Consider the following 24,959-nt stretch of genomic DNA (forward strand, 5'->3'; position numbering starts at 1 on the left):
CTGCCTGCAGGACATCATCAAAAGTGCGGCAGAGTTCTTCAATAAGGCGATGAATTTGTTTGTCTCACAAAACAGAAGGATGGATTTCAATTTCTGATAAAACTGATACTGCAGTACACAGCGAGTCAGTTTTACTAAAACAACCAGTAGGCACAATGTTTGTACATACACCGATTTCACATTTCTGATAATCCTACTTGTCTGTGGTGTAATAATCATGATGAAGATCTGGGACACATTCTTCTATACTGTCCATCCATAAACCACAAAAGAAGTAAATTAAAATCATCAGTACCAGTTGCAGAAGACACAGCCCTGCAGTATATATTGACTACACCCCAACTCTGGCTACTAGCAACAGGCATCTATAATCAATCAATCAATCAATCTTCTTAATGTATCCAGCTGTTTGCTGACAACATAAAGTCCACTATAGTCCACTGTAGTCTATTCAGAACACCGATCAAAATACCCCTCATTTCTCGTGAAAAACAACTGAATAGACTACAGTGGACTATAGTTGACTTTATATTGTCAGCAAACAGCTGGATACATTAAGAAAATTGATCACCAGTAGGCACAATAAAATTACTCTGGCTAACAACAACAACAACCATGACAATGACGACGATGACAACAGTGATGATGACTAATGCTTCGCCTACATTCTGGTTCACTGCTCGCCACTGGATGTAACAATTGCCAACTGAATAATGCTAACGCTGTAACGAAAATCAAATTGGTCAAGCATTTCTTCCAATAATTTCAACTCACTTTGTAAACCTTTTGACAATAAAACATTAAGTTAATTTCCTGAACAAAAATACTCTGTACTGCTGAATTGTTAAATGGTACATGAAAGTAAATATGATTTAAAGCTTCTGTATCAGTATTAGAGAAAACTCACACAACTAGAATAATAATAATTTTATTCACTAGCATAAAACAACAATGTATACAAATAAACTCTAAATGCGCTTCTGACAACTTAACAAATGTTAAGCAACAATTTCATCTCTGTATTCTGCCCAGCTTCAAGGGTCTGCGCCCCGTTCGAAGTACTCCCTCTCAATGAGTTTGCAGAGGTCAATGAGATTGGGGTAGCCACGCACAGTAGCTGCGAAGCGGTTGTTGGGCAGTGGAGTGGTGAGCACAGTAAACAGGTGGCCAAACACCAGCGCATCCAATTCAGTGGGTCTGCAAGAAACAGTGGCACATGGCTACTTACTTACAAATGGCTTTTAAGGAACCCGGAGATTCATTGGTGCCCTCACATTAGCCCGCCATCGGTCCCTATCCTGAGCAAGATTAATCCAGTCCCTACCATCATATCCCACCTCCCTCATATCCATTTCAATATTATCCTCCCATCTACGTCTCGGCCTTCCCAAAGGTCTTTTTCCCTCCAGCCTCCCAACTAATACTCTGTATGCATTTCTGGATTAACCCATACGTGCTACATGTCCTGCCCATCTCAAACACCTGTATTTAACGTTCCTAATTATGTTACGTGAAAAATACAATGTGTGCAGTTCTGTGTTGTGTAACTTTCTCCATTCTCCTGTAACTTCATCCCTCTCAGCCCCAAATATTTTCCTAAGCACCTTATTCTCAAATACCTTTAACCTCTATGCATCAAAGTGAAAGTCCAAGGTCCTGAGTTCAGAATATGCCAAGGAAGGATTTTTTTTTTTTTCCAGGTTATATTTCACTTATTATCATTAGATTTAAATGAATGATTTTTATGTTGTTTTCTAATGCCAGGCATTTGACAATAAAGTCATTTGACCTAATGTTTTATTAGCACTTCCTAATTTAGAGCGAAATGGGGAGCATTGTTAAGTACATAGAATGTTATACAGAACTCTGTTATTTAACACACACACTTTGAACTACATAAAACTCCTGATATCAGGGATAAAACGCAGAATATGTAACGCACACACTGGCTTCTACCCGCTCTGCACAATACACTCCACGATACGAACAGCTCAAGACCGCACTTTCAAATGCGCCCTGTAATCAGCATTAGGTAATTCACAGCAGCCCTGTAACGAGCATGGCGGCACAAGGACTGAATATCGTTCTCTGCGCAGCTTTCTTTGTGCTTCCTCTAGTGTGAGTGATAGACAACAGCGTTTTTTTCAACACACTCTTCCTCTACTTCTCAGCTGTTCCCACTGCCGCAGGCTGTTTTAAAGGTCTCGCTGGTTCACGTCTGAGCATGAACCCCCAGATGCAACTATTGCGCCCGACTTTACTGGCTATAACTCACTTATGCTCTAACCAAAAGAAGCCGAACATCCAGCAGTTTCTTTCTATAGTTACTCTTACTTATGAAGAGAATGAGTGGCTTCAAGAGACGGGGGTTCAGTGAACCAGTGAACCTAAAGACGAGCCGCGCCTGTGGAGAAGAATGGAGCATGTGAAGTGGACAGACAGAATAAGAAATGTTATGTTAGAAAGAGTGGGTGAAGAAAGAATGATGCTGAAACTGATTGGAAAAAGAAAAAGGAATTGGCTGGGTCACTAGCTGAGAAGAAACTGCCTACTGAAGGATGCAATGGAAGGAATGGTGAACAGGAGAAGAGTTCGAAGCAGAAGATATCAGATGATAGACGACATTAAGATATATGGATCACATGTGGAGACTAAGAGGAAGGCAGAAAATAGGAAAGAGCGGAGAATGCTGGGTTTGCAGTGAAAGATCTGTCCATGGGCAGAACACGTATGTATGTATGTATGTACGTACGTATGTATGTACGTATACACACCCAAACACTGGTATAATTTAGTGAAGAAGGCGCGTGTGAAAAATCCATTTAGCATTGTGGAAATCAAAAAAAGAAGACTTTAAAGACTTTAAGAAGATGAATTCTGCCGGGTGTCCTTGCTGATATTGGTTGTAAGTTTGATCTCCGAAAGACAGTAGCAATAAAAGTAAACAATGCACCATTTTTTAACTTCATGATCTCCATATCTGTAACTGAAGAGTGGAATAAAATCGAACATTTCAAGAAGATGCCAGGACGAAGATCGAAACATCGCAGAGACTCTGTGGTTCAGCCTTCATGCATCACCAAGCTGATGGATGGTTTGCCACTTCTGTTTTCTGAAGCACATGTTAAGTTACATGAACTACAGTCAATCATACTGCCTATTTGTCATTTTGCTTACCAGGACTTACGAGCTTCAGAAATACCAGAATCTAGTGAAAATCATTTAAGATATTGCTTAACATAACAATAACACAACTACCCTAGTTGGAATACAAAGATCATGAGTGAATTTTTAAACCCATGCTCTATTTTAATATTAAAATGGATTTGAGGGAGGTGGGATATGATGATAGAGAGTGGATTAATCTTGCACAGGATAGGGACCAATGACAGCAATGAACCTCCAGGTTCCTTAAAAGCCATTTGTAAGTAAGTATCCTCTATTAAGTAATACATCTAGCTTGCACTATGTTATAATAATATTTGCTTTTCTGTCTTTTCGCTTCAACACAAGAATAAAACTTACATTTTCTATGTTAATTGGAATTTTCCTATCTTTTATAGGGAAATATACAAACTATGAGCATTTTAACAAATCTATTTATCTCATTTTTGTGTGTCAGTGGGATAGCTCACTCTCTGAATTAAGAATGTATGATATTATGTAAGCAACATTTTAGGAATATTGTATGATGAAATAATACATTCGGAATGTTTCACAGCATATTTTCGGTAGGATAATATATCCATGACAAACTACACTATATATTTGGCCACAGAATTAGCAGAGCTTTCTGACCTCCTTGTTCCCAAACCTCACACCTTGTGACTTCTATTCCTGGGAAATGCTGAAAAATAAGGTGTACAACTAATCCTTGTATGCTCGAGCAACTTCAAGAAAACATCACATTCATTACTGTAAAGGAAATGATAATTTAAGATGTGAATTGCATGCCACAGAAAATGGGCAACTATCAGCCGCTACTGTAAGGAGAGTGAGTACCGAATTGTGTTATTCAATGTCTGGTACCTATGCTTCATTCTGGCGAAAATGAGCATCCATGGGGGCAAGCAGCGGCAGTACATGGGAACACAAACATATATAAAATAAATACAAACTAGATGAAGTTAAAATTTAAACATTAAGACATAAACACTGTCAGTCTCTGTACAGAGGAGACAAGCTGTAAAGTAACATGAGCTAGAAATAACATCATTAAAGTAATGACTACGCCCATACAGGGCCGGAACGAGATCTAGCTGCATTTTCAATATTCATGTGTAGGGGCTGCTGCTGACATCACTTCTGCGGTGCAATTTAATGTCCAGAGAAATAACAGAATTCGATCTAGCTTTATACTAACTGACATGAAATTAGAGAACGGTAGAACTCAACTAGGAGAGGCTATTGCGTCCCACCAATTTCTGCAATGCTACTGCAGCAGGGAAGTCTGTTTGCTGCTCACCTGTCCCCGAAGAAGTAGGGACGGTTCTCGAGCCGCTCCGCCAGCGCGCTGCAGCAGTTCTCCACCTCCTGGTACACCTCGTCCAGGCTCTTGCTGGCCCAGCCCAGCACGCCCAGCTTCCGCACCACCTGCGCCCGCTTCTGCCACGCAATGATGTGGTTCAGTGGCCACGGCAGCACCGATCCAAAACGTGGCTTTGTCACCTCCTGCAGTGTTGCCTTGTCGCACCACGTCACGTAGAGCTGTGAAGGGAATGAGTGTCAAGTAGGGAAACTACTCAACCAAGGTGGAGAATTGCCTCACTCACCTCAGCGTTGGCGAGCACGGTGTTCACTAGAGACATGTAGGCCCGCATGTCCGCCTTCTGTGCACTGTCCAGGGGCTCCGACAGACTGATGCCCTGAAAGATACAGTAGGATATAGCGTTGCAATTGAAACTGCAAGCTGCTTACTGACGCGAAGATAAGCTGCATTTACTTGCCTTACTACTGACGAAGGAAATGATGGGATCGAGCTCGGCCACTACGAAGGCGCCACACTTGATGAACGGCACTCGTCCTGCAATGCACATGACACTTTTAAGTGTAATAATCGCATTGTACAGTTTCACAATTTAAAATGCAAAAATAACGGCTATTAAACGTATGTTGGCGAAACTAGCGCTCAGTTAGTTCCACGTACTTCACTTGTACATCTTCCAGAGTAGACACTCTTCGTCATACCAACATAACTTTAGTGACATTACGAACATTTCACGCTAGAGTACACTCACGCTATATCTTGCATATACGAATCTGTGACAGGTTAGTTTAGCCTTTTGTTATGCCTTGCATATAGGAATCTGTCCAGGATTTTCATGCACTGGGCAAAGGCTGGTGATTTTCTGTTTTGTAACGTTGTCAGTATTGTTACGTAATTAGATAATGTAATGGCCTTAGAGGATTTATCCTCTCAGGTAATCGCAGATTTTCACTTCCGAAATCACCGGAATTAACTCGACGCTAGTTTCACCCTATCTCGCGTGATTGTTTTTAAGAAAATGGAGAAATGTCGAAATCTTTTTTTCTGTGTAAATTAGGATATTATGACCCGTCGAGGATGTGATTACGAGTTTAAAATTGGACTTACACATTATTTAAATCAGACTCTCCTTATTTACCTGAAGGTGACATGTATTCTGCATTGCTCCTCGGTTCAACTTCGAAATCTAGACCACACATTTTGAGGAATGCCTGGACAGCAAGGCAGTTTGCATTATCTGGTAATAATATTTGTTCCACTTCATACGGCTGGAATAATTTTACGTCCTGTGGCCATGGCTCTCGTGCTGAAAGCAGATGTTTTCGAATTTTACACATTCCTCAAGAATTCCACACCAAGTCTTCTGCATGACTTCAAAGAGTTCTAATGGCTCTCTTCTTACTTACCTCCCAGTTCTACAGCTAATGACTCCGTTAGCAGTACAGACGGCATTTTAATTCGACACGCCTATCATTACCACCACACAAACAATTATTATTATTATTGCTGCTGCAACTATCTCCTGTCTCTGAGAATATTTCGGTCGGCAAATGCAGAAGCTTTCAATAAAATATTGGATTACTCAATCATGTAAAATGAATATATTTTTTTTCAAATTGAACAGTAGAAAATTTTGAGGGAAACTTTTGGTAACAAATGAGCGAAAACTTCAACAAGTTAACATAATTAATTAAACAATTTTATCTTAACCTCCCACTACTACCTACTCGTAAACGCACATCCATGAATTATCACTCCAAAGCAGGTTTGCCTAGAGATGGGAACGATATATCGGTTTTTACGAAATACCGATATTTTCGTTCCGATATATCGATATATTGATATCGAAATTTTGATTCAATATATCGTATAATATATCGGTTTTCTCATAAATTTATCGGTTTTTTTTCTGTATTTGTTTTTTGTAGAATTATTATGAACAATAAAATCCACATTAGTTAATTCCGATAATTCCCTGAGAGATGCCGTTAATGAAAGTGAGCAGTTACATGTGCAACCTTGAAATATCCAATCCAATCAATGCCTTTCTCTGATTGGCTGGGCTGGAATTCGAATTCAAACTGTTTAATATGCAGTACCAAATTCAAAATGCAACGTATGCAAATATGAGACTGAGACGGGAGGTTTATCTACTACTGTTTTAGTATTAACGTTCTCCAAGGCAGAAGTAACTGCCACTTTGAAAAGGAACCGTCTGACTTCAAAACTTTTATTTCTATGTTTTGAAATGGAAAGAGAAACAAGGATAATCTATTTTAATATTATCCTCCCATCTACTCCTTGGCTTCCTCAAAGGTCTTCCAACTAACACTCTAACATTTCTAGATTTACTCACACGTGCTACATGCCCTCCCCATCTCAAACGTCTGGATTTAATGTTCCTAATTATGTTAGGTGAAAAATACAATGCGTGCAGTTCTGCATTGTTTAAGTTTCTCCTATAACTTCATTCCTCTTAGCCCCAAATATTTTCCTAAGCACCTTATTTTCGAACACCCGTAACCTCTGTTCCTCTCTCAAAGTGAGAGTCCAAGGTTCACAACCATACAGAACAGCCGGTAATGTAACTGTTTCATAAATTCTATTGAGAGCAGACTGGATGATAAAAGCTTCTCAACCGAGTAATAACAAGTGATTCCCATATTTATTCTATATTAATAGCACACGTCAGTAAATTAACTACTTTTATTTTGTATAATACCACGTGGTTTGTTATAATAAATACCGTACCTGCTATCACTATTAACTTCTCCATTCAGCGCTATTTTCATCATCTCATCACCATCATCATTGTTGCCCTGGCAATCGTCTTCTGGAGTCTGTTCCATCCAGCTGATTGGAGATCCTATGCTAAATGATATTAAAACGACTACGACAATTATGTAGAGTTTCCTATATTTGTGGTTTCCTCATTTCCCCAGTTTTAGAATACAGGTATATTTACATTTATCAAAATGGTTCATGAAGACAGTCTATCACCTTTCAGAACAAACTTCATTATGGACTATGGAACAAGGTCTGAGACAGAAATAAGACAGTAAGAATGTGAATTGTTTTACTGATATATTTTATATTAAATACATCTGCTATATAATACATATTAATTAACATTGTGCTTTACAACAGACCTGGCCCTCTAATGTCCTAGCTTCTACTAGTTCATATATTTTTACACTGTTTCAAGAGAAAGCGCCAAGACTTCACCATCGACCAGCAGGAATCACCTTGAATAACATATTACCAAATTCTGAACACTTGGGTGACGACAATGTTGCATAATTGTAACCAATGCAATATGAATGCTTATCATGACTAGGGTTGCCACCTTAAGTCAGGTCACTTAAAGCAGGTGGTATTCATTTTACAAATTAAACTTGACGTACTTCCTATCTGATGCAGAGGCCTTTAGAAGTTGCTTCTCATGTAAAGCATATTGATGAAATTCGGAACAATTCATACTATAGTTTATTTTAACCAGAAGTCACTTTCCACGGATTTTACATGAAGTTTGTCTCTTCTGTCTACAAGTTTTTCATTAAAGAAAACTCTCTTTCTACATGCATGTTACTGAAATTACATAAATTTTACTATTTTTAGTAAGTTAGGGGCTGCATTAGGGTGTCCCTTATTTTACCAATAAAAGAAAAAAGTCGACAATTTTTGCGCCCATCCCGTAAATATTTTAAATTTGGTCAGATTTACTCAAAAAGAAAATTTCATCTCAATAGGATGACATTAACCCATGCCGACTTGAATGTTAGGAATTCTAGGTCTTGTAGTTTGAAGTCAGTGTAAAAGCTATTGATGAATGTACAATATCTGATTTTTTATTAAAATTGAATACATTTTTGCACTTTAGAGTGCATTATGGTTTTTAGGATTCTTGTGTATACTTTCTTTTCAGTGTTATTTTTCTTGCAATCTGGGTACAGTCTACGATGTTCTTGAGCACAACGCAACACAAATTGCTTTTGCTCCTCATCTACAGGCAATAGTCCATGAAAATCTTGCATTAATTTAACACCGCTTTCAGCAGAGTCATTCACAGCTTTTAACACCTTAACTATCCTTTCAGCTTCTAAATATGAAGTGTTGCTCGTCCATGTCGAAGGACATGCTTGAATAAAACTAACTAGTGTCCATCTTCAGGCGAGAGAACAGAACTCTGCTCTTGGTTGACACAAAGTTGGGTATTGTTTTCTCCGACATGAAGATAAGGTTGAATTAGGAGATGAATATTAACGAATTAAAAGAATAAAGAATGGTAATTAGAATAAAATTAAACTTACCATATATTTATCCATTCAATTTTCCACAAACAGGAATATGTATCTTTTCCATATGTAGTTCTCTCTATCCAAATTTGTTACTATTTTGATTTTGAGTAGTTTATTTTATTTTATTTTATTGGGTTATTTTACGATGCTGTATCAACATCTAGGTTATTTAGCGTCTGAATGATACGAAGGTGATAATGCCGGTGGAATGAGTCTGGGGTCCAGCACCGAAAGTTACCCAGCATTTGCTCGTGTTGGGTTGAGGGAAAACCCCGGAAAAAACCTCAACCAGGTAACTTGCCCCGACCGGGATTCGAACCCGGGCCACCTGGTTTCGCAGCCAGACGCGCTGACTGTTACTCCACAGGTGTGGACGATTTTGAGTAGTACATCTACTTCATCATCAAAGGGTGATAGGACAGACAACTCCTCTGATAAAAACTACATTGTGACTAAATTTCTTACAGCTCTTTTTGAAATTGTGGAATCTATTCTTTCATATAATTTCAGAACTTTCAAGAAGCAGAGATCTTGATGAGGAGCTTCTACAGCTGCACTGCACTGAAGCCACGGTTTGACATAAACAGAGAGATATCCCTTGAGGCATTTTTATCTTTAATGAATATTTTAAGTTGAGGTCTTAGCAGAAAGATTTTTAAGCAATATATTGCTCTTGCCACCTTGCTTGATGCATCACTCCAGGAGAGCATATTTTTTAGTTTTTTTTTTTTTTTTCCAGGGTCTCTTCCCAGAAATATTACAGAGAGCTCTATGAGTTAACGGTAATCACCTCTCTGTGTTGGTTTATCTAATTCACTGTCATAAAAGTTTAATATTTCCTTAATTTCCGACTCATTGAAAAACACTTCCACATTCTTTCTGCCACTTTGAAAATGATTGGCATTGACACTTTTCCAGCTTTCCCTCAAATGTCTAAACAGTGGTATGTCAGGACTGCCTGTTACATCAAATACACATCGTAAAATAACAACAACTCCCTGTCCAACTTTTGTTCAAATAAGTCAAGTGCCCCATTAAAACGGCCAGTGTTTGAGGCAGTTGTGTTGGTGCAGAGAATTTGTACATTGTCTTCAGTACCCAATACGTTAATGCATTCCAAACAGCATTCGTTGCTCCTTACCAGAACTATTCTGTAATTTTGGAATGCTGATGAGCTGCTCACTGTCTCCAAGTGTAACAACGATTGGAAGCCTTTCTTCTTTTGAGTCTCTGACATTTAATGTGGGCAACAGTTTACCATCACAATGAACAGTAAGAATTGCAGGGATATCATTCTTTAAAATGGATTTAATTATTTTTCTTTTCGTCTTCTGATTCGATGAATATAAGATTTATATTAAGGGAACTCTTCAGTATTGTGGCCAAGTGCCTCTGCTGTCGCCTGAACGATGTATACAGAATCTCTTACACTCAGCTGACATCTATCAAAGGCAGCCACTAATTTTGTAGTGATAAAATTTTTGGTGCCTCGCCTTGTAGCATTCTACATTGATTTACTCTCAGAAGTCTCTCCTAAAAACTGACCAACATCGATCTCATCTAAAGTTGGAAATGCCTTATCTAAATCTTCAGATGATGAAAAAGGAGGTACAGCAGAAGATGTACAAGTAGAAGTAGTTGTCTCGTTTGCCTTTTCTCTTCTAATTTTCTTTGCCTCGCCCTTTGTTCTTTATCCGCGAATTTCCTGTCTACCCCTAGGAAAATTCTTGGTGAAATCATTTAATTGTACCTGTTATTGTTACTATTGCACCAATAGCTCGTGTTAATGGTCATGGACTTTAGTCCTGGCTCTCTCTGTTGGAAGTAATAACATCCTGTCTTCTTCCAACTTGATTGTTTGTAGAGCATTGGCATGTGCGATATCAAAGAGATTGTCCAAATTATTTATAAATTTCCCTTCATGGCACTTAAAAATGTCTGCACACTTTGTGTTTCTTTTTTTGCAATTTTCTCCACTCCAAATGCAAGTTAATAAGTTTTTGTGAACAATGCTGAATAGCTCTCGTCGGAATTCTTGCTCTCTCCCAAAATATAATGCACTCATGAACCACAAGATTAGCAATTTCACTAAGAGTTAATTTTACCTCCCGTATGTTATAAAATAAAACTTCCAGCACTTGTCTATTTGATGGTAATTTGTGTCCAGTTATTTGATGTTTTATATCACCTATTAAAAACACACACGTTCCTTAGCAATGCATAATTGATGTGACATTATGTTAGAGTAGCGACCCGAAAATAAGTGCGACACAATTGATAACAGATGAAGAACGGACTGTACTGCACGTCCTGGCGTGACAAGTCCAGATATGTTCTTCATGTGAGTTCGTGCTCCAGTCGGCATGGATTACAATGCTTCAATCACAACAACATTTTGTGTAGACATGTTTTAGAGTCATTCGAACAAAATTGGAGTGTGGGCATTCAAAAATGTTGAAGGCGGAAAATAAGGAACACCTTAGGTTGCATATTTGTTAAAAAAATGTCAGTTGGTAAATCTAGATTTTAAGAGTTTCAACAGCATCTTTTAGAACAACGAACTCTGCATACAGTTCTTCACCATTTATTTCCATGCTGTGGACATTTACAATTTCTATAAGGCTATCAAATGTCACTACTTCTTTCAGATTCAAGGCAGCGAATTTCTAAAAAGAGGAGGTCTCGAAGTTGAACCACTTATTTAATAATGAAGACTCCTCTGATATACATTATCTGCATCTCTTCCTGGTCCGATTTGCTTAATTCCTTCAAATTTTGATTAACTTGAAAGCCATAAAATCCATCTTTTAATTTAAATTGAATGCTTTTATGTAAGCATATATATATATATAAAGAAAGTGATCATTCATTTTTTTCGTCCACTCCTCTTACGAAAGTCCATACTAAAGAATTTGTTTCTTCTTCTGCTTGAGAAAGAAAATAGGATTGTATAGGATTCCAATTTTTTAGCAAATGCTCTAGAGCTGGCAATAGGGAGAACCACCGAACTGAAATATGCCTTAAAATTGTTTAATATTCTTGTTCAAGAAACTACACCCCAACTCTGGCTACTAGCAACAGGCATCTATAATGAACACCAATCAAAATACCCCTCATTTGTCGTGAAAAACAACAACTGAATAGACTACAGTGGACTATAGTGGACTTTATGTTATCAGCAAACAGCTGGATACATTAAGAAGATTGATTGATTGTTCAACAAACTGAAACAAGTTTTTGAGTTCATTAGTTTTCTCACTAGAAGACGAAAACTCGTTACAAACTTCTAGTACTGGACAATCAAAATTAAATTTCATCACTTTGCATGCATTTTTGGCCATGTTGTGAATAACGTGACAATTACAATAGCTTGAATTGTGTTATCATTTAAAGATTTGAAATTCTCAAAAACTGAGTGGTGTTTTCCTTACTTGACCGCTTCATTCTCTGCACCAAAACTTGATATATTAGGAACTTTCAAATCGTGTCCATCTAAAATAGATTTCAGTTTCTCAAAAATACCGTCAGCTGTTTCATTCAAATCGTAATAAAAGCTAAGTAATTTTCCTTTAACTTCACTAATCTCAGAAAAATATTTAATACTGACTAGAAAGCACTTATTTGAGGCATCTATCGAAACAGAGAAAAAAGTGTCATCTTTTAAATCATTCTTTACTATTCTATGGAATGAGAAGCCAATATATTTTGACAAGAGCTTACATTTTGTACGTCCATAGTGAAGTTTTGGACTTAACTTCGAATCTTTGAAAATGCAACTCATTAACTTAATGCCACAATCAGTAGAAAGATAAATATGGTTATGCATTATTGCGTGATATGCAAACGACAATTCAGCAGCTGTAACTTAACTTTCAATAGGAGAATGTTTTACGCTAAAAAATTTTCAATCAATTTAGTTTTAGCACTTGAAGCAACAAAAAGTTTATGTATCTCTCTTTGTTAATTTTTCTCATCACACCATTCCCTCGCTTTTTATTGAAAACGAAGCAGGACACACGAATACAATTTACCATATCTTCGTCATCACATTTAGCTAACCAACTTTTAAACTGTTTATCTTGTAAATATATACATTCTTTTCACCTTTTCTTCCATTTATCATTTTGACTGTCATAACAATCACTATTACTACATTCACTTCCATTGCTGTTTTCCTTTAATTTAGAAAACATTTTATTGAAACGAACTCCTAAAATGCCGGAAACAATGTCTGCATCTTGCAAAACTACCTAAAAACAGCTATAGGTATCCTACAAGGAAAACTCAGCTCGGACTCCTTGCAGCCCACAGGCTATAACCCTCTTACCCCCTGCAGTAGGCGTGAGAGCATGCTGGGAACGGGAGCATATGTCATCTGCGAGGTACAGTCATGCCCGCTGATTTCTGTGCACTGAATTTTCCTTGTCGGATGGCTATAACATAAGTGCACTGCAATTTATAACTGCCACCAACCTAAATTTTCACAATGAAACACGAACTGCAGTGACCTGATTTCTAGAAACAGAAACACGAACCCCATTGTTGCTTGTTCGTCCGTTTGTAAATTTAAACAGTTATCAAGATGACCACCTGTAGAATTTTAAAGAAAAAAAAAACATATTACTAATCTTATTACAAATATTATTCGACGTAAAACCTTAAGAAGACTCAATAATAAAACTCGGCTTGTAACCTAAAAACAGAAAAGTAGGGACATTTGGGCGTCCCATCATACTCGTGTCGGGACACGGGACAGTTACAAAAAAGTAGGGACAATCCCGACAAAATCGGGGCAGATGGCAACCCTAATCATGTAAGATCTTAGTGGCTGGTAGTGACCAAGGGCAATGATACAATTCCTAGAGTTATGAAGAGAGGGCTTCAGCTAAAACTTACCAGCCATTTCTCTCTGAAGACAAAATTATCTTCGCTTATCATAAGAGTCATGTTTCTTTGTTACGAGTGAGACGGCCTAGGGCACTGGTTGTCAAAGATGACGTCATATGAAATACAGCCCGCAAAACACAGCAATGGGGAACATAGCAGGAGGGAAGTATAAGAGGAGAAGTTGCGGAACACCTTCACTATATATATATATATATATATATATTTTCCATTTTTGTGTGATTTGATTTCTTTTCTCTTTTATTTTATACACAATTCAAGCATTAAGATGAATGTGTATTAACTCATTACAATTAGGAGTCAAACTGCATGTAGCGAATTTTAACTGAGCAACAGGATGTTCGTCTCTCATACGCGAAATTTTTTTTGATTTTACTACTGATCCTGTCGTGTTTACTTGAACACTGCGTAACTTTGAAGGAACAAGTGATGGCTAAGAGGAGGGAGGGAGATCATGCCTTACCCCTCCACCCTGCTTGTGTGCTAAGGGATTGACTAGCGAGTCAAAAATGCCGACCACTGACGTATGGTCATATTTTGTAATGCTATATTTTTTGCTAATTATGTTAAGTATCGTTTATGAGATAAAGCCGAAATTTACGGCATCATTGTACAGTAATTTATCTTCTGAGCTCAATAAATATTCATTATTGTTTGTGGACACGAATTTTCCTGATTAAGGCAGATAGGATTTTGTCTCGTCATTGCACAGCCCAGCTTATGAAGCCAAATAAGAATTTAAATGCACTTGCCAACTACCTTCCTGACATTGGAGATGATGTGTTGACTTCTATTTGCCGCTGTAAAAATGATATACTGAGACGTAACGGAGATACCACACAACATTACTGTGCGCAAGAGTTGAATGAAACTGGCCTATTCGTGTGAAAGGTGCAATTCACAACATGGACACTACAGGATGTTGATTAAGCTCAGTCGTGTATTTTAATACAATGAAATTAGTTTTCAAATATCAGCACATATAAAAGACTCTCACAATCCTTGTAATGGATCGTTTACTCTTCACCATGTTATTGCTAATTTTCCCTTTATTTCATTCAATACATAACGATTTTATACAAGTTTTATGAGAAGTTTGGAAAAAAGTTGCCATCATAAAATTTTATCCGTCACACCCTGCTGTGATATGCACAGAGCCTTTGATTACCTGCTAAGTAAGGAATACTGTTACGCCACGCTTCCTCTTGGAGTGTCGTCCAGCAGCTGTACTATAATTATTGTATTACAATGTATTAATAAATTGCCAAAATTGTCTTTTGTTGTACTTCAAAGAATGGTGTGGTTGATTTCAAATCCAGTAGATCTAAATTGCATTTCCTTACAGAAGTAGATATTTATGTTTTTCTCTTACAGAGACAGCATTTCTTTTGCCTTGTGTTTCTTGTATATGGTAAGTGGAAATTCCCACGATGACAGACTGGAACAGGCAAAGATCTTGAAGGCTGAAGAATGATGACGAAAATTAGTGTGTTTCACTTTTAATCCGAATGTAGAACTGACTCCTCACTCGCTGCATGCAAATGCCGAACATGTTGCATCAACTTCCTCATCATCGAAGTTTAATCTTATTAGAGTGCTGTCTGTATGACGTCGCCATCTCCTGTTTCATTCATGTAATGAGTGGTGCCACTAGAGGATAGGCTAAACCATGTCCTGCCTAACCACTAAGAAGAAATGTGATCTTCCACAATTACAAATTCTACTTTGACATCTCATTTCGTAACAAAGGCTGAGTCAGAGGGCTATCAGACTGGGGAATCCGAGTTCGCGTCCAGGAACACGTCGTCGGTTTCGGCTATGTTCTGGAGCGTCTGCTCATGCTGCTGAGATGTCTGGCGTCGTAGGGGTGTCATCACAGGCCAAGTGGGTTCAGCCCCTGTTGAGGTGGGGGAGGCTGCCTGCAGGGGAGTGGAGTTGCCTGCCGAAGAAACTGAGCATTTCCTCTTGATGCGCTGCTCCGTGCGGTCCAGGATCGCATCGATGCCCTCCAGCTCGCGCGAGTACAAGCCTTCCAGCTCTGTGGGCAAAGCGATCGTTATACATTCGGCTTACTCCAACATCAGTCAAATAAAATCAGTGTAGTGTAGATTGTTTGAATTTTAATAACACAACCTTGTGTCAAATGAATTGTGCATAACATGCAAATTTTCAAGTCTCCAATATTTTGCTGTAGTTATGTGTCGGCGTAGGTTACATTAAGCAAGAGCACACTAGAGGGATTGAAACGTAATATAAGAGAAGAATTGTAAAGATTACTAAACAGGATGTTAGGACGATGGCAGAAGGAGACTGCTCTTATTCATTTTGATTCGATATGAGCTGCAGCATTACCAGAGTGGATCTGCCTCCTAGGTCGGGCAAACTCCTCGGGCAACACCATGTCGGCCGACTGCCGGCGCGGTTGCGTCATTGCTGCCATGCTGGTCATGCGGAAAGCCTTGAGGTGTCGCAGCTTCAACTGTTCACGCAGCTCCTGGCAGTGGTCGTCGATCAGGTTTGGGTTGTAACGCTGGTGGAACTGGAAACGTACACAAGACACTGCCCCATTATCATCTATTGACTTGGTATAGTCCCTATAGTTTGAAACGGTCCTTGCATTAAGAAAAACAACTGTTACGTTAGTTATATTGCATATGCCCTCTGGAAGCCATAATCTTTACCAAGGCACCTTACAGATGCTACCACACTTTTCAGAAGCCCAGACTACTTTTAAAGGATGTCACAAATGGAAAAGCTACGTAAAATCAGGTGTTGTACATCTTCCCAAACACACAAGGTAACTTACCCATTGATATGAGTGATCTAAGTGTACCACTGTTGAAAAAGTACCAGCACGTGTTTCATAAAACATACAAACCAAATTAAGCTTGGTTAAAATAGATAATAAAAATAATAAAACAAAAACGATTAGTTAATGATCTATTCTTGTATCAAATTTGCCCAATGATATGACAGTGTTATTGTTATTGATTTATTGGAGTGTCTTATAATAGTACTGATTGGATGATCGTTCACCTCTGCTGAGACACGTGTACGTGAGGCCAGTAGTTGGCAGCGCTGTACTGCCCAGGATTATTATGTAGATGGTTAAAAATGAGAGGGAGATGAACCAATGAGCTAGAGTTTCATAGAGTGGCTCTGCAGCCGCCATGTTTGAAGACATTTGAACATCCGTCCACAATGTTTTTTATACACTAAAACCTTGCTAAAACATACCCTCTACAAAAAGGAGACCTGCACAAACGAAAAATAAATTTGGAAACGGAATGATTTCCTGTGTAAAATAATACTTTAAAATGGAAAACTGCCTAACGCGAAAACGGAATCATTTTTGGGTACTGTTCAGGTAAAAAAAAAAAAACCTGACTAAAACGGATAATTTTAAGCGTAACTGTTGTTAAATTATTTCAAACCATTTTTAATTTTTTCGATAATACTGTACGAAGCATGACATAATTTTTTGTGTGACTGTACTTACAATGATCTGGAAGACTTTCGCTATTCTTTGTCAGGCATTGGGGGTGAAGCTTCTCTAACCATGTCACTATTCTGTGCTTATTGTCAAGGACCCCCGCAGGTTACTGACTTCCTGTACTGTTACTTCTTCCAACTCTCTTGCAGTTTCTTTCATTTATTCTCAGTTTTGTGCTAACAACCCAATACAGTGATAAAGGACAGTGCGAGTAGAATAAAACTGTGAATAATTGTGGTGTAGTGTCAATTTAGTTTCACATTTCCCTTTATTTATTCTGAGTTTTGTGTTAATATGCCAATACTGTGCTAAATAACAGTGCGAATAAAGTAAAACTGTGCGATTTAATAAAAAAGCCTAGATGACCAGTTCTATCATGGAAGAGTGGCTTCATTCTTTTAATGGAGCAATAAAATGTCAAGGTCATAAGGTCATACCTACTGTTTTAGACAATGGTACCTGCCATCCAAGGATTGATTTGTCTAACGTAAAGTTAATCTATTTTTTTATCAAACACAACTTCAGTTACACAACCGATAGATCATGGCACAATTTAGATCGGTACTCTGAATTGATGCAGGACGCGAAGGAAATCCTACAATGTTCCCTTCAAGAAAAAGTCGTGGCAATGCACTTTAAAAGAAATGTGGGCTAAGAGACTAGGGCGCAGAGAGGGGGAGGCTGCAATTACGCAAGTTAATAAAAATAAAATTCACTTTGCATGGCTACAGTAACTTTTATTTCAAATTATTTCTTCATTGTGTTCTTCCTACAGTGAGCATATTACAGTAGTCTATTCTTAGTTTTGTAAAAACTCAACCCTTTGTAAAACGAAAACCTGTGAAAATGGAAAAAAAAATTCTGGAACGATTGCGTTTCGCTTTAGGGAGGTTTTACTGTAGTACAGCGAATGGAAGGGGCGTGGCAGATCTGCTAATATGTACATCACATATCAGAGAGAGGAATTGTTAAAGGAAAATAAACAAGTTACGCAAAGTTTATTTTTAATAATTATATATTATAAATCATACACATCTGAAGGGTTCATGGGAAAAACGGTAAAAGTACACATTTTGTTCAGGGCGATGTCATTATCTAATTATTCAATATATTACTATAAACTTTAGTCTTCTTGTTATCAAAACTGATAAACAGGAGAATTATCACCACGGATGCAGTCACCCTGTCTTCATTTTCAACAGGAACATCAATAAATTTTGCAGTAATCTACTGAATTAGATCATTACCTTCTTCTTAAAAGAAATGTTACATTCATTATTTTCTCCCTGTACCCTTCATTTCTTTAAGACTAGATTTTCTCGCTTCCCCACTTTATTTTATCTCATTTTTTATTTTATTCCATAGATGTTATATTATTAGCATTGACTTGTGCTAGCCTTTACCTCACTGGCAATTTTGACGAAACTTTCCTCGATGAAAGCTGGTTGGTTGCCCACTGACGAGTTCTTTAATTTCGTCAGTATCTGTAGGCCTGCGCTTGAGCTAGAATAAAAAATGCAGCATTAGGGCAAACTTCCTTATCTGTTGTGAATACTGGGAACCTTACCATAAATCTGCATTTTCAAAAGCTCTTTCAGCACATCATTCTTCAATATAACAGACACTGAATGACACAATCTTCTATTCAAGCCAGTCACTAAATTTTCTAAGTTTAACACTTTCTTTTTGTTTCACATGCTGCGCTGATTCTTCAATTCTATGTTCTCTGCCAGTACCCGATTATGCATAACTGTAAGCTTCTTTGACTTCTCAAATTATAAATTGTGATCATCACAAGCAGCTGAAAGAATAAAATGCGATTATTTTATGGTATAAATTTAACAATTATAAATTATACACCTATCAGCCAGAACATTATGACCGCCTACCTACGATCAATATAAACCAGTCCAGGCGATAGCAGCTTCACCTGACGAGGAATGACTGCTAGTTAGACACACGCACGGTGCATGTCGTATCAGTGAGCGTGCTGCCCGTGTGTAGAATGGGTAAGGCACGCGATCTATCTGCGTTTGACTGAGGGCGGATTGTGATGGCCCGGAGGCTCGGCACAAGCATTTCGGAAACTGCACGACTTGTCGGGTGTTCCAGGAGTGCTGTGGTGAGTGTCTTCAACAAGTGGCGAAAACAAGGTGAAACCACGTCCAAACGTACAGGGGTTGGGCAGCCACCCCTAATTACAGATGTCGGACGTCGTAGGCTGGGCAGACTGGTAAAACAGGACAGGCGGCGAACTGTGCTGGGCAGAGTACAAGTGTGTGCACCGAACACTCCTACAGATGGGCCTCCGCAGCCGACGACCCATGCATGTGCCGATGTTGCCACAAGGAGTGCTGTATCAAACCTCGTAGCCACTCTATGAAACTCTAGCTCGTTGAGATGAACCAAGACCCATAATATTGGCAACTTGTAAGTTAATTTCAATGGTGCTCTTGGAAATGTCATCAGAAAACAGCTAGGGCTTAAAATTTGTAAGTTACTGTCCTATACGACCATGCAATGTATGGTTTTTTTCTTAAAAATTTGTAAACAACAAATGATTGGTGAAAACTAACACAATGAGACATTCATAAGATATCAACAGACATGAAAATATAACGTGCAGTCGTCTTATGACATACACGAAATCTGTAGTTTTTCAATCCAGGGCACAATATGGTAGAATCATACGATCAACATTACTGAAAGCTCTTCATTCTACTCTGAACCATAGAAGTGTACCTTGTTACGAGGAAAACTTTAGAAACAAACTACAGACAAACCAGATCTAACCAATTCAGCACAACTGTACACTCTTGAACAAAGAAATAATTATGTTCCTCTAAAACAAGACAGACCTACTCGTTGGTAATAGTGATTATCGGTCCTTGCATTTTACTGAGAATTATGTTGAGTCACTGCAAATGTATCAGGTGTAAGCATATTTAATAATGATATAGTTCTACTATGCGATGTTTTAGTTAATTTCATTACTGGCATTAAAATTCATAGAACTTAGTTTTATTTTAAAGGTTGGATACACAGCACCGCAGAGAAATGTGAAAATTCCATATCATAATCCAATCCATTGAAGTATAACTCCAGAAAGAAAGTAAAATGAGCTCTCTTTTTTTTTTTTTTTTCTTCAGACAACTGTATAAGGAACATCTTGAAATCAGCAATAGACATTATTCAGAAATCAGAACACAGTCTCCTGAAAAAGTAGATGAACCTAATTTTGGAGTGAAGGACCAAACTTGTTCATGCAACGGAACTGAGATCGAAATGATATGTAGTCAGAAGAGCAAAAAAAAGAAAGCCACATTTTTGTAATTTATACTTGAGCCCCACCTTCTGGTACGCATTGCTGCTGAACGCTCTCCTCAGAGCGCCTGGGGTGACCCGCTTCCCGTCATCACTGGCAGTCCTGCGGCGCAGCTCCACGCCGGGGAAGATGCTGGAAACACGATGGTGGATGCTCTCATCCCCACCGTCCTCATGCAGCAGAAGTGCCTTCTTGTCCTCCACCAAGGTCACGGGCCCGTACAGATGGGCGAAGTGCTCCCTGCGATGCAGACACAAAGAGTAATACGCGCATCTCCACGCTGAGTGCGTGCGGGGAGGACACAACAGGACTCACGTGAGGCACAGCTTCTGGTAGAGCCGCGTCAGGTCGTTCTCTGGGCCCTCCCACAGGAAGATCTTCTTAAGAAACGAGTTGTCCAGCTGTTCCAGCTTCCTCTGCAGACACAAAGCACTCATGTTATGGAGGGGCTTCAACTTCACAAGATGTCGGAGAGAACAACATTTTATAGAAAATTACATTTACTCTCCTGACAGTTAACTTTAAGGATTCAAAATGTTCAATACCCTTGAACACAGAAGGTACACAACACACAGTGCAAACGGAAGTTAGTCCAAATTTAAAATGAAATCCAACCTTTTCGTTCTGTTACAATAGGACTAACATTACATAGCGGTAGTATGTTACAGTAAAATATGACTTTATTTCTGTAGAACAATTTTGCACATAACATGCAGACTTAATGATAATCATTTAAAGAAATTATACAGAATATTTCCAAAATGGAAGTTATCTACATTCTAAAATATCGCAGATATATAAGTATATATATATAGTTCTAGTTGAGGCTCTCCCATGTTCAACATCGGTATCTGCACTATATCCTAGACGTGATCACATGTCGGCTCCCTTCACACTCAAAAATCTCGCACAATATACTGCAGCTTTTAAAGACGCCAAATTTATTACCCTTCCTGATGTCGAGATGATGATAGAGACTGGACTGGTCTTGCTCAGGATAGGGACCTATGGCGGGCTTATGTGAACCTCTGGGTTCCTTAAAAGCCAGTAAGTAAGTAAGCCATTTTAAGTTCTAACCTACGAATTAGGTCATTTTAGATCATATTAAATTTAAGAATGTTATTCGCTGCTATACAAAATGAATAGGAAAAGCAATATTTCGAGAGTAACAAGAGCGCAAGAGAATAGGTTCGAATCTAAGAATCTGGGGCTGGCTGATTGCTATTAGCCTACTTGCACAGCAAATTTACTCGATGATCCTCTTTCTTTGCAAACCAGTCAATTAGATCACAACTGCTGCTAGAAGAAGCTAGAGACAAATCTGCATTTGTTTCTAAACTCTCAATATATTTATTATACTCAATAAATTAATATATCTCATAACACAAAAGAAAAAATAACGAGAACACCTGCAAACGAGAGAAAAAATCTACCAACATAAAAAAAAACTTTTACACAGGGAGAGAAAACTGACAACACGTGACTCAATTTTCTAAAATCAAGAAGAAATAAAGAGAGAGAGCTTGCCAATACAGCCGAAAACAGCTGCGACCAGCAGTACACTTGGTGAGTAGGACATCTCCAAATTCGACTCTTCTCACGCGTTCTAGTTAAGTCCAAACACTCCACTATCCAGCTATCCTATTGGCTGAGCTGCTGTTGTCACAGTTACCGGGAGGAGAGTGATGTAGTTGTCTCCTCTCTCACAGACACTGCAGGCTGCTTGATGTTGACTATACAGGTTACAGGCTTTCTGTTATTTTTCGGTACGAATTATTTATACTATCTACAGTATAGCGAGCGGGCATCACCAACTGGATGTGGTCGTCTTGATGCATAGTAACTTACATCTTAGTCGTATTGAATAGTAACATTAATATAAAAGGAGAAATGTCCGTCATTTACAATAACTTGTCCATGCCCTTACTTCAGTTGGAATTAATACTGCCATATTGTATTCTGGCAAAATATTAGGGGAGGCAGAAAAGTCAAACACCCTCAGGAATGCCACCACACAAACTCATCTTGGAAGTTGGTGTGATTATTATACTCATCAAGAATATGAAATTGGGCCAGTTTGCATCGTAATATATGGTACCATCATCATCACCCAAACAAGTATAAGGTCCATGGTCCATTACAGTCTCAGTGACTCATTTTCGGCCCACCTTTTCTTTGGCCAGCCCAAAAATCTGTTCCCCTGGGGACAGTATTGAAGCATGGCTTTTGGAAGTCCATTACAATTCACTCGTTGCACATGGTTTTTCCATTGCAGCTGGTACTTGTTTATAAACTGTGAGACTGGTTGCAATTGAAGCTTTTGCATGACATCCTCATTTCTTTTACAGTTCAAGTGACTATATCTGGGGCCGGGTATCAATTTCTTCCTTGAAATTATCCCAGTCTGCTTCACAGGAAGCTTTACCTGAAAGCCAGATTTGCATAATATATACATCACTGTAGGTACGTTAACAGAAAAGCATAATTCAAGTCACACAGAGTTTGTGTGCACTCAAAGTTGGGTTTCTGGTGCCTTGTCAGCCCACTTGAGTTGTGTGTCGGGTGTAGTTCCTGGGTAGCTTAGTCAGTACAGCATTTGTGCGCTAAGCAAAGGATCCCGAGATCAATATCAGACCCCGGAACAATTTTTCCTTGAAATTTTTCGGTTGTTGTTGTTACCACAATAGTTTATTAAAACAGAATGTACTGTACCATTAACAAGACAAGTAAAGAATTGTTTTTAAGCCATAGACTACACAACTCTTATACTGTATAGAAGCACACGAGATTATCTGGTAAATATTATTATTGATATTTATCAATTTACATGTACCCAATGCCAACCATGAATTAACTTTATACAATTACACTTGGCATGTATTGTACACGCATCTCCTTCACGTCCATGAATAAAATAACAGTGCACACATTCAGTTCTCACCCGAATGTAGAAGTCGCCACGCACGCCACTTATCTCCTCGATGCCTGCCATCATGGTGCAGATCACCTGCAACACGAGCAGCCCTCAGTTCCAGTCCACAGACAGCCACACATTGTTACCACATGAGCAGCACTCAGTTCCAGTCCACCTCAAGCACAGACAGCCACACATTGTTACCACATGAGAAGCACTCAGTTCCAGTCCACCTCAAGCACAGACAGCCCACATTGTTACCATATGAGCAGCACTCAGTTCCAGTCCACCTCAAGCACAGACAGCCACACATTGTTACCACATGAGGAGCACTCAGTTCCAGTCCACCTCAAGCACAGACAGCCACACATTGTTACCACAAGAGCAGCACTCAGTTCCAGTCCACCTCAAGCACAGACAGCCCACATTGTTACCATATCAGCAGCACTCAGTTCCAGTCCATTTCAAGCACAGACAGCCACACATTGTTACCACATGAGCAGCACTCAGTTCCAGTCCACCTCAAGCACAGACAGCCCACATTGTTACCATATGAGCAGCACTCAGTTCCAGTCCACCTCAAGCACAGACAGCCACACACTGTTACCACATGAGCAGCACTCAGTTCCAGTCCACCTCAAGCACAGACAGCCCACATTGTTATCATATGAGCAGCACTCAGTTCCAGTCCACCTCAAGCACAGACAGCCACACATTGTTACCACATGAGAAGCACTCAGTTCCAGTCCACCTCAAGCACAGACAGCCACACATTGTTACCACATGAGCAGCACTCAGTTCCAGTCCAACTCAAGCACAGACAGCCCACATTGTTACCATATGAGCAGCACTCAGTTCCAGTCCACCTCAAGCACAGACAGCCACACATTGTTACCACAAGAGCAGCACTCAGTTCCAGTCCACCTCAAGCACAGACAGCCCACATTGTTACCATATGAGCAGCACTCAGTTCCAGTCCACTTCAAGCACAGACAGCCACACATTGTTACCACATGAGCAGCACTCAGTTCCAGTCCACCTCAAGCACAGACAGCCCACATTGTTACCATATGAGCAGCACTCAGTTCCAGTCCACCTCAAGCACAGACAGCCACACACTGTTACCACATGAGCAGCACTCAGTTCCAGTCCACCTCAAGCATAGACAGCCACACATTGTTACCATATGAGCAGCACTCAGTTCCAGTCCACCTCAAGCACAGACAGCCACACATTGTTACCACATGAGCAGCACTCAGTTCCAGTCCACCTCAAGCACAGACAGCCACACATTGTTACCACATGAGCAGCACTCAGTTCCAGTCCACCTCAAGCACAGACAGCCATACATTGTTACCACATGAGCAGCACTCAGTTCCAGTCCACCTCAAGCACAGACAGCCACACATTGTTACCATATGAGCAGCACTCAGTCCCAGTCCACCTCAAGCACAGACAGCCACACATTGTTACCATATGAGCAGCACTCAGTTCCAGTCCACCTCAAGCACAGACAGCCACACATTGTTACCATATGA

At 39.2% G+C, this 24,959-nt stretch overlaps 2 protein-coding genes across 3 annotated transcripts in view; both read right to left on the minus strand.

Annotated features, from left to right (window-relative positions):
* Positions 1-912: 912 nt before the first annotated feature.
* On the minus strand, positions 913-6,298 carry LOC138706804 (metaxin-2-like). Its single transcript, XM_069836528.1, has 6 exons — positions 5,893-6,298; positions 5,625-5,792; positions 4,947-5,023; positions 4,773-4,865; positions 4,466-4,707; positions 913-1,197 (listed from the first exon to the last, which is right to left on the minus strand). Exons 1-6 carry the CDS (start codon positions 5,936-5,938, stop codon positions 1,035-1,037), a joined length of 789 nt encoding a protein of 262 aa, XP_069692629.1. The 5' UTR covers positions 5,939-6,298; the 3' UTR covers positions 913-1,034.
* A 1,255-nt stretch (positions 6,299-7,553) lies between these two features.
* Positions 7,554-24,959, minus strand: part of LOC138706805 (Na(+)/H(+) exchanger beta-like) — a 51,459-nt gene continuing 34,053 nt past the window's right edge. For both annotated transcript variants that reach the window (XM_069836530.1, XM_069836529.1), the window contains 5 exons: positions 23,449-23,514; positions 20,823-20,923; positions 20,534-20,747; positions 16,042-16,228; positions 7,554-15,727 (listed from right to left, as the gene is read on the minus strand). In XM_069836530.1, coding sequence (XP_069692631.1) covers positions 15,456-15,727; positions 16,042-16,228; positions 20,534-20,747; positions 20,823-20,923; positions 23,449-23,514 — 840 coding nt within the window. In that variant the 3' untranslated portion in view covers positions 7,554-15,455. The remainder of the gene's footprint in view (positions 15,728-16,041; positions 16,229-20,533; positions 20,748-20,822; positions 20,924-23,448; positions 23,515-24,959) is intronic.

This window comes from Periplaneta americana, chromosome 9 (genome assembly GCF_040183065.1).
Source record: "Periplaneta americana isolate PAMFEO1 chromosome 9, P.americana_PAMFEO1_priV1, whole genome shotgun sequence".
Classification (NCBI taxonomy): domain Eukaryota; kingdom Metazoa; phylum Arthropoda; class Insecta; order Blattodea; family Blattidae; genus Periplaneta; species Periplaneta americana.